This window comes from Pseudorca crassidens, chromosome 19 (genome assembly GCF_039906515.1).
Source record: "Pseudorca crassidens isolate mPseCra1 chromosome 19, mPseCra1.hap1, whole genome shotgun sequence".
NCBI lineage: Eukaryota > Metazoa > Chordata > Mammalia > Artiodactyla > Delphinidae > Pseudorca > Pseudorca crassidens.
This window is the reverse complement of record NC_090314.1, coordinates 13,770,839-13,781,915: the sequence shown is the minus strand read 5'-3', so window position 1 is coordinate 13,781,915 and position 11,077 is coordinate 13,770,839. Positions and strand designations below refer to the sequence as shown.

General features: G+C 46.7%; 1 protein-coding gene across 2 annotated transcripts in view; it reads right to left on the bottom strand.

Annotated features, from left to right (window-relative positions):
• SMTNL2 (smoothelin like 2) overlaps positions 1-11,077 on the bottom strand; it is a 61,572-nt gene that overhangs the window by 26,613 nt on the left and 23,882 nt on the right. Inside the window, exons 1-2 of one of the 2 annotated variants that reach the window (XM_067716779.1) lie at positions 6,263-6,567; positions 4,655-4,786 (exon numbers count right to left, since the gene is read on the bottom strand). In XM_067716779.1, coding sequence (XP_067572880.1) covers positions 4,655-4,786; positions 6,263-6,367 — 237 coding nt within the window. In that variant the 5' untranslated portion in view covers positions 6,368-6,567. Of the gene's footprint in view, positions 1-4,654; positions 4,787-6,262; positions 6,568-11,077 lie in introns of those variants that run through there. The other variant, XM_067716776.1, reaches the window with a different exon arrangement.

Genomic DNA, 11,077 nt, shown 5'->3' with positions numbered 1-11,077 from the left:
CTGCCCCACACTGCCCACTGGAATACATCCCTCCTCTCCCGCCCTGGCTCCCTCCTCCAATGTGTGGCTTGTGTCTCTCTTGAGCAGTGATCTCGGTTTGGGGCTCCTGGAAGGTCAGGGCCCCACCTCCCTCAGTCCTCTGCCCCATCGCCCAGCCCGCAGCTCCACAGCCAAGACCTGTTGAATGAGTGAGTGACGGCGAGGGGCACTGGATGCGTGAGCGCAGGAACTAGTGATTGAACAGCAAATGGAGATGAAGAGAACCAGCGGGGAAGGAAAGCAGGAAAGATCCCTTCTGTGTCTCCTGAGCCCTGGAGGGACTGCCTGGTGTCCCAGTGGGCAGGAAGGTGACAGGGACAGCCCAGGCCAGGTCTCAGTGACACTGCTCGGCCCTGGGCAGCAGCCAGCTCGGTCACTCTCATTCTTTCCAGATCAAAGTTCCCCCCAGGGAACAGCCCGGAACCTGACACTGGCCCGGGGTGGGGGGTTGGACCAGCTGGTGCTGTTGAGGAGGACACTGAGAGGCAGGGCATTTGTCCCCAGCTCCACAGACACCAGGTCAGCAGCCCAGGGAGGAGGCTGGAAACGCTTCCACACACCTACTCCAGCCCCAGCCCCACTCTCGGATGAAGGGCCGCACCGGTAGGTCGGGAACCCCTGGCTCTAGGCCCTTCTGTTCCAGAATCCCCAAGGACCCCAAGCCCCTCAGGGCCTCAGGGGCTCGGCTCCCTGTACTGCCACCCCTCCACACACATCAGTTCTGACTCATCCCCACCCCATCTCCCAGCAGCTCCCATCTCAGACACCCTCCAGGTGTCTGAAACATACGTTGCTCTGTCTCCCAGCATCTGCGTCTGTTTCTGTCTTTGCACCTTTCTGTCTAGACTCTCCGTATTTCTGTGTTTCTCTGTATTTTTTGTTCTCCCCTCAGTCCTTACTCCTGTGTCTTTTTCCATCTCTGTTCCCTGGACATGAAGTGGAACTATGGAGTGGTGTGTTAGCCCTTCGGTCTGCAGTGAACAGATTTTTCCTGTTGCTGGGACTGGGCTGGGAGAGGATGGGAGAGAACAGAACCCAGTGCCCCTGCTGCAGCTAGGCCTCCCTGGTACCCTCAGCTGCTGTTGTCTGAGCCAGACCTAGGTCAGCCCCACGGCCACATGAGCAGACAGAGAAGAAGTGGGCAGAGCTGGTCTGGGGCGGGAGGCTGTGTCAGTGGGCCAGATCCCTGAGTCTGCCACTCCTCTGTCCCTCTTCCTCATTCCACGCCTAGTTGTGGAAAGTCATACCACAGCCAGAGTTTGACTTCCTAGCCCCCACTCCCATGTGCAAGCTGGTGTCACACACACACACAGCATAGGGGAGTGGCTCAGAGCATAGGACTCTGCATCTCAGTCATGGCTCACTCATCTTTGGACCTCAGTTTTCCTATCTGTAAAATGGGGATTATAAAAATAGTATCTGTGTTCTGGGATTGTTAAGAAGCATTCAATTAGTTCATGTCTGTAAGGCCCTTACAAACCAACGCCCTATGTCTGGCACATAGTAAGTGCCCTATCTATCTGTCTGTCTACCTATCTGTTACATAAAATTAATAAAATTAATAAATATGCATGCATGCTTCAAACTTGACTCTCAATAAAAATTACATGTTGCTTTCACCTTTGTCCTGTTGCCCCAGGCTGAGCCAGACCCTGGTCACCAGCAGGTCCAAACAATCTTGATGTGAGTAGTTGTTAATTCAAGTACAGGAAAAACATATAGCTCTGGGTGTGTGCCTTTCTACAGATCTGCTTGTGGAAGCACATGTCATTAATAGCAGCTGTATGACATGTGGAGAAGTCGCCATTGCTTCTGGTTGAAGACGGTGGAAACCATCTCCTTCTGCTCCAGACACGTAGACGTGAGATTGTTAAAAATTAATGAGGGGGACGTGTCTGTAGACAAGAAACGGAGACTACTCCGTAAAAGAAAGAAGACAGGAGGCTGCAGGGAGAGAAGGGGCTGAAGCTGGCAGTCCCCAGGGGCTGGGAAGAGAGCAGGGCTGAACTTGTAGGGTGTGGGCCACAGTGTAAATGCTAAGCCAGGCTGGGACCTAAGCCTGGCTGGTGTCAGGACCTGTGGTGCCAGTTGTGATGATAAACCAGAGCAGCTCTGTCCACACTTCAAGGTCGTGGCAAAAACCTAAGCCACATACCTGTGGTTGGGCCCTCAGCAGAGCCACTAGGCTTCAAGGGACTGTCCCAGAAATGTGTCATCCACATGAGGTTGGAGGCCCACAGTGGATACTTCTGAGAAAACCCTGGTCTGGAGCCCAGCCAGATACAAACCAAGCTGAGGCCACTAGCAGATGGCCTTGGCTTTTGCAGAACCTCCAGATAACCTCACAACCAAGGATCACAGAGCACTGAGGAAGCCAACAAACTTGGCAAATGGAAGAACTGATAGTTGAGAAAACAAAGTTTTAGAGCAATTTGAAAAGCCTTTAAAGTAGGTATCTTTAAGGTCCTCAAAGAAACCGCAACCACAAAACAACAAAAGGAGGTCGTGAAATAAGAGTAGGACAGATGACAGAATCCATTGCAAACATGGGAAATTAAAATTACAGATAATAAAAAACTGAAAAGGTGAGCTGAATATCTTAACTGAATAGAGCTGGAGAGAGACATAATGAATTAGAAGTTTCGAGTTGAGGAAATCTCCAAGAACATATGACTAAGAGATCGAGAGATGGAAAATATGAAAGAAAAAAATGAGACACGAGGAGAATAGAAACAGATGTATCCGGAACAGATATATAGAAAGAGTGATGGAGAGAATTGCTAAAGAGGTCATGGCTGAGGACTTTCCAGAAATGAAAAAAAAATCCATAAATCCTTAGACTGGGAAAACTCTTAGCACATCCTAAGCACGGTGAACAAAAAACAAAAAAATCTATACTAGTTTCACATTTTAGTAAAACTTCAGAACATCAAGGATCAAGACAAAAAAAATCCTAGTACCAGAAAACAAGGAATAAGAATATGACACCAGAGTCTTCATCAACAGTACTAGAAGCCAGAAGATGATAAAATATCTTCAAAGGAGTAAAGGACAACAAAGCTGTACCTAGAGTTGTGAACACGGCAATACTATCGTTTAAGAGTAATGGCAGATTAAGTACATTTTCAGACATCACTTAAATGGAAAAACGAACTTGGAAAGAAGCAGTGGGTTGGAATAAGAAAGAGTGAGAAGGGCTTCCCTGGTGGCACAGTGGTTGAGAGTCCGCCTGCCGATGCAGGGGACACGGGTTCGTGCCCCGGTGCGGGAAGATCCCACATGCCGCGGAGCGGCTGGGCCCGTGAGCCATGGCCGCTGAGGCTGCACGTCCGGAGCCTGTGCTCTGCGACGGGAGAGGCCACAACAGTGAGAGGCCCGCGCACCGCAAAAAAAAAAAAAAAAAAGAAAGAGTGAGCAAATAAATCAGCTAAATATATTGGCAAATCTAAATAATTATCATTAATGTTATTATGTTTAGTTCCTGGTCCTAAAATTTCAGATCACAAGAACATGGGAGCTGGAAGGGAAGAGTATGGAGAGCAGTCATGAGTATCATGTATCCCAAATGAACTTATTTACAAAACAGAAATAGACCCACAGACACAGAAAGCAAACTTATGGTTACCAAAGGGGAAAGGTAGGGGAGGGATAAATTAGGAGGTTGGGATTAACATATACATGCTACTATACGTAAAACAGACAACCAACAAGGACCTACTATATAGCACAGGGAACCATACTCAATATTTTGTAATAACCTATAAGGGAAACTAATGTGAACATTTATATATATACACAACTGAATCATTTTGCTGTGCACCTGAAACTAACACAGCATTGTAAATAAACAATACTTCAGTTAAAAAAAAAAAAGATTTCCATGTATCAGATGCTGCTGGCGTCCTCACTCACATCCTCCCTGCCTCTCCTCTGATTTCAGCTAAAGCTGCAACCAACTCTTCCTGGGGGGCTCTGGATGACAGGCTCAGTTTTTGCTCCAGGGCTTCTGGAGTTAACGCCTCCAGAGGTGGCCCTCAACCAGGGGGCATGGGAGCTGACGGTTAAATGCTTCTCCCACTAGCTCTTCATGTGGACAATTTTGAGAGGCTTTCTACAGGCTCCTCAGAAGGTCCCCACTGGAACTGAGCCCAAATTGCCCACGGCAGAGACCTCAGTATCACACTCATAGTGGTGCTTTCTCCATCCCTCACTCTCCCGGTCTCTCTCTCCAGCTTCCTGCCGTGATTCCCAGATCAACCTTCTAACGCAAGAGTCCTTATCACAAGTTTTGCTTTCAGTAGGACTCTGAGCTAAGACACTAAGGTTCTTGTCTTCTTCAGAAGGATCATAGAGATGCAGATTGCTTTTTTACTGAGATAGTTTACATCCATTAAGTAAATTTTGCAGATGTAAAGTCAGTGGTTTTTCATATATCCACAAAGGTGTGCAACCATGACCGCTATCTAGTTCCAAAACATTTTCATCACTCCAAGCAGAAATCCTGTACCCACTAGCAGCCATTCCCCAATTCCACCACGAACCTACTTTCTGTCTCTCTGGATTTGCCCATTCTGTATATTTCATATACATGGAATCATAGAACACGTGGTCTTACGTGACTGGCGTCTTCCATTTGGCATGTTTCCAAGGTCCAACCATGCAACATGTATTGTGGTCCTTCATTCCTTTTCATGGCTGAATGATATTCCATTGTATGGCAGAGCAAAATATGGAGGACAGGATGAGGCTGCAAGATAGTTTAATAATCAGGAAGTAGTAACACAAACATGTCATCTAGAAATACAGGAGTAAATATTTTACTTTATTTTTTACACCAAATTCAATCAAATTCATTAACAGACATTTAAAATGCGAAACTATCAAAATGATAGAGATCAACATAGAAAATCTACATGACCTTGGGTTTGGTCTGTAGATCATGAGCTTTGAGTTTTAATACACAACACAAAAAGCCGATCCACAAAAGAAAAAAGTAATATTGTGGACTTTATAAAATGAAAGATTTCTACTGTGTAGGAGTAAATATTTCAAAAATCAACTCCAGAGGAAATAAGAAAGTGATTGCCAAAGAAAAACCCTGTAACCCAACAAACATCTTTTTCTAAACAAACATTGAAGGAAATGACCTCATTCTTTATGTGCATGTATAACTAATGGAAATAAAAACTAAAATTAGAAAAAGAAAAGGAAAAAAACATGGTAAATAGAAGATACAAAATAAGATGTCAAAGTAAGTCCAAATATACCCATCACAATGCATTTAAGTGACTTAAATTTACCTATTAAGAAAACGAAGCCTTTCAGAATGGATAAAATCCAATCATATTCTACTAACAAGAGCAAACTTGTTGCTAAAAAGCAACTATAATATGGAAATACTGACATAGGAAGGATGGACAAAAATATCCTTCCCAGGCAAGAACAAAAGAAAGAGGAAAGCTGTTGTGGCAATAGTGAGGTCAGACGACATAGAATTCGGAACAAAAGGCATTAAGATTAAGGTGGATATTTCATACTGATGAAATGAACAATCCGCTAACAGGATTCAGCAGTCATGAGTGCGTCAGTCATGTTCTTGTTTTACTGTGGTACAAAACACATAACAAAATTTACCACCTCGGGGCTTCCCTGGTGGCGCAGTGGTTGAGAGTCCGCCTGCCGCTGCAGGGGACACGGGTTCGTGCCCCGGTCCGGGAAGATCCCGCGTGCCGAGGAGCGGCTGGGCCCGTGAGCCATGGCCGCTGAGCCTGCGCGTCCAGAGCCTGTGCTCCGCAACGGGAGAGGCCGCAACAGTGAGAGGCCCGCGTACCAAAAAAAAAAAAAAAAAAAAAAAAAATTACCACCTTAACCATTTCTAAGTGTACAGTTCAGTGGTGTTAAGGACATTCACATTGTCGTGCAATCACCACCACCATCCATCTTCAAACTCTTTCCTCTTGCAAAACCGAAACTCTGTACCCGTTAAACAATAAATCCCCATGTCCCCCTCCCTCTAGCCTCTGGAAACCACCGTTCTATTTTCTGTCTTAGAACCTGATTGCTCTAAGTACCTTATGAAAGTGGAATCGTACAGTATTTGTCTTTTTGTGACTGGCATATTTTACTTAGCATAATGTCCTCAAGGTTCATCCACATTCTGACAGTGTATGTCAGAATTTCCTTCCTTTTTAAGGCCAAATAACATTCCACTGTATGTACGTACCACATCTTGTCTATCCATCCTCCATCCATGGACACGGGCTGCTTCTGCCCCGTGGCTATTGTGAATAACGTTGCTATGAACATGAGTGTGAACGCATGTGTCCATCAGTAGTCAACCAATGGTCACTTATTGAAACCTCACTGTCTTCTATGTATGGCTCCAGGCGTGGGGAATACAGCAGTGAACAAGACAGCAGTCTGCCCTCCAGAGGCTTATATTCTAGTGGAGGGACTCAAATGGTGCAGTCACGTGACAGCAGGCGCTGGTCAGTGCCATGAGGAAGATGAACCCTGTGGTCCATGAGCGACTGTAGTGAGCTGGGGGCTGTTTTATCCAGGAGGGTCTGAAAAGGCCTGTTCAAAGAAGGTGAAATTTGTGTTGAGACCTGAAAAGTGAGATGGTGGCTAAGACCTGTATAGGAAAGAACATTCCAGGCAGAAGCAGCAGCAGGAGCAAAGAAGCCCGAGCCTGGATCCAGTCTGGAGCGTTAAAATGCTTTGAGGACGGTGAGGCTGGTGGACAGCAGAAAGATGGGCAGAGGCTTGAGGACAGAGAGGGAGGCAGCGGTGAGGGGGTGGGTCCATATGAGGGGTGGCCTTGAGGGCAGTGGTGCAGGGGAGGGAGCTCTGGAAGGTGTCAAGTAAGGGGAGGACCTGGTCTCCTTTACTGCCACGTGGAAGGTGGATTTCAACAGGGCCAGCGTGAAGGTGGGGATTGCAGTGAGGCATGTACCTAACTCAGCCCTGAAGGGGGAATGCCAAACCTGGTAGCTCTACAAGGAGAAGTTGAGAAATCTATTAATCACAGCGGGCAGTTTTAACCTCTGGGTGAAAGAGAGTCTCTCAGCCCCGCCCGTGTTGCCCTGTAGCCCCCACTTTTTCCCCGGCCCCCTGCGGTCATCCCTCCCACGCCTCACTCACGTCTTCATATCACCTCTCTCTTCTTCCCAGAGCCTCTAGCGCCTCCCAGCCCCTGAACGTCACTGACGGTTCTTCCAGGCCCTAACATCCTTCCAGTGAGCCCCCAGCCTTCCTGGCCTCTCCCAGGCTCTCCCAATTCACCTCTTCCCTCCTACGTCCCCTATTACCCCTTTTGGAATCTCAGCTCCTCTCACCTCCTTAGTTCCTTCCATTCCCAGTCTCTCCCTAGCAACTCAAATCCCCAAATCATCTCCAGTTCTATTTCATAGCTCCCCTAGTCCTTGCCTAACCCTCCCAGACACTCAGTCTTTTTATACCCCCAGCCTGAACCCCACCAACTTCCTCCCATTTCCCAGAGTCCCTCCAGGACCCCCCGCTCCCCGTTTGGTCCGTCTGCTTAGAGACTCATTTTCTAGTTCCTCATGTGGGACCAGAGCATCTTTATTTATTTTCCATTATTTCCCACTTGCCAGAAGGGCCCTCACACTGAGACCCTTGGTTGGCCAGATATGAGTAAAACACAAACACAGTTTTAATGCCACCTCCAGCCACCCCCAGACCCAGTGAGGAGGAAAGGCAGGGTCCCCCAGGCTCCCTTTCATTTCCTACCCCAAGCAGGATGAGAGCATGCTGATCACAGGGTGGGGGCAGGGCCCATCCTGGCAGCCAGGGAGCTCCAGGTCCAGCCAGCGGAGGCTCCTAGCGGCTGCCACCACACAGACCCAGCCAGAGCATGGGGCCTGCTGCAGCAGGTGGCCACAGAGCGGGGGACCAGAGGGGTCTGTTTTTGGAAGGGCTGTGATTTATCAAGATGGCCAGCCCTGGTTGCCTCCCTTCCCATCTGTCCTATCACCACGCAATTCCTCCAAATTCCTCCCAGCTCCCCCATCCCTTCCCAGACCCCCAGTCCCTCAACCTCACCCATCCTCCCAGTCTCTCCAACCCTCCACAGGGCTTCCTAGTGTCTGTCCCACCCCCCCATTTCCCCTCCGGTCCCTGCCATTTCCCCCAGGGCCCCAGACCTCCACCTGGGTTAAGGCTAGGGGACTGGGATCCCCAGAGGACTGGGGCTAAGAACTGATGTGCTTGTGTGTGAGAGGAAACTACCCAAGGCAAGGGAAAGAACCATCATAGAGGAGTAGACCAAACATTTCTGCAGCTCACACAGGAGTAGGAATAGTCCCTGTTTCCACCAGTCAGAACGGAGAGGCCTCGTAATATACCAAGCATTGGGTAGAGTCTTCAGATGGGTCATGCATTTCAACAAAACGAAAAGGCAACCCATGGAACGGGAGAAAATATTTGCAAACCACATATCCAAAGGGGTTGATATCCAAAAAGGATAAGGAATGCATACAACGCAAGAGCAAAAAAACCTCAATTATAAAATGGGCAAAGGACCTGAACAGATATTTTTCCAAAGAAGATATACAAATGGCCAATATGAAAAGATGATTGACATCACTAATTATCAGAGAAATGCAAGTCGAAACCACAATAAGATATCATTTCACACCTGTTAGGATGTTTATTATCAAAAAGACACGAGGGACTTCGCTGGTGGCGCAGTGGTTAAGAATCCGCCTGCCAATGCAGGGGACACGGGTTCGACCCCTGGTCCAGGAAGATCCCACATGCCACGGAGCAACTAAGCCCGTGCGCCACAACTACTAAGCCTGCTCTCTAGAGCCCAAGAGCCACAACTACTGAAGCCCACGCGCCTAAAGCCCATGCTCCACAACAAGAGAAGCCACCGCAATGAGAAGCCTGCGCACCGCAACGAAGAGTAGCCCCTGCTCGCCACAACTAGAGAAAAGCCCAGCACGCAGCAGCAAAGACCCAATGCAGCCATTAAAAAAAAAAACAAACATGAGATAACCAATGTTGATGAGGATGTTGAGAAAAGTGAATTCTAGCACTCAGTTGGTGGGAATGTAAACTGGTACAGTCACTATGGAAAACAGTACAGGGGTTCCTCAAAAATAGAACTACTATATGATCCAGCAATCTCACTTCTGGGAGATTCACATCCAAAGGAAATGAAAGCACTGTCTCTAAGAGATAACTGTACTCCCATGTTCATTGCAGCATTATTCACGATAGGAAAGATATAGAAAGAACCTAGGTGTCTGCTGACAGATGAATGGATGAAGAAAATTACACACACACATATGTGCGCGTACACACGCACACGATGGAATATTATTCAGTACCTCGAGGGGTGGGATAGGGAGGATGGGAGGGAGGCTCAAGAGGGAGGGGATATGGGGACATGTGTACGCATGTGGCTGATTCGCTTTGTTGTGCAACAGAAATTAACACAGGGTGAAGCAATGACACTCCAATAAAGATCTATTTAAAAAAAAGAAAGGAAGGAAATCCTGTCATTTGCAGATTCATGGATGAACCCGGAGGGCATTAAGCTAAGTGAAATAAGCCAGACAGAGAGAGACAAGTACTGCATAATATCACTTACACATTAAAAAAAAAAAAGTCCAACTCTTGAAACAGAATACAGTGGTGGTTGCCAGGGGCTGGAGAGAGGGGGGAATGGGGAGAGGTTGGTAAAAGGGTACAAACTTTCAGTTGTAAGATGGATGAGTTCTGAGGATCTAATGCACAGCATGGTGACTACAGCCGATAACACACTATTGTATAGTTACTCTCTCAGCAGACCTTAAGCTTCCCCCCCACCCCCAACAAAGGTAACTGTGTGCGGTGATGGATGTGTTAATTCGCTTGACTGCGGGAATCCTGTCACAATGTCTATGTATATCAAATAATGTTGTACACTTTAAATATATTACAATTTAATTCGTCAACTATACGTCAGTAAAGCTGGTGGGGAGGGGAATAAGGATGATGCATTAGGAGTAGGGCTAATTAGTCCCAAAATAAAGGCTTCCTGCCATAACAAAGTATAAAAAGAAGCCTGAAAGGACAACCTGAGTCACAGGTGAGTTAACCGTATGCCAGAACAACACCCAGCACTCTTTAAAGGAATACAACAAAACACAGCACGTAAGATTCAACAAGATAAAATCCACAATAGTCAGCACCCATTAGAAAATTACAAGACATATGTAACGAAACAGAAAATTCTGACCCGTACCTAGGAGAAAAACGAATAATAAGAAACAGACCCAGAGATGACAGAGATTATGGAATTAATAGATAAAGACTTTAAAACAGCTATTTTATTTTATTTATTTTTATTTTTTAAAACAGCTTTATGAGAGTATAATTGCTTTACAATGTATGTTAGTTTCTGCTAAAACAGCTATTTTAAATCTTAAAATATAATCAAGGAAAATCTGGCCATGATAGGGACAGAAATAAAAGATATCTAAAAGAGACCAGGGCTTCCCTTGTGGCGCGGTGGTTGAGAGTCCGCCTGCCGAGGCAGGGACATGGGTTTGTGCCCCGGTCCGGGAGGATCCCACATGCCGCGGAGCGGCTGGGCCCGTGAGCCATGGCCTCTGAGCCTGCGCGTCCGAAACCTGTTCTCTTGCAACGGGAGAGGCCACAACAGTGAGAGGCCCGCGTACCGCAAAAAAAAAAAAAAAAGAGAATAAAATGGAACTTCTAAAGCTTAAATACACAATATCCAAAATGAAATATACACTGGATGGGCTTAAGAGCAGATGAAATATTACAGAAGAGAAGATCAGTTTCCTTGAAGAAATTGCAATATAAGCTACCCAAGATAAAGCACTACGAGAAAAGACACTGAAAAAGAAGTCAGCAGAGTCGTGGTGGGCTGTAGGACAATATCAAGCAATCTAACATATTCCAATTACAAATTGGAATCCCAGAAGAAGAGGAGAAAATGGGGGAACAGAACAAGTATTTGTTTGTTTATTTATTTATTTGGCTGCGCCAGGTCTTAGTTGCG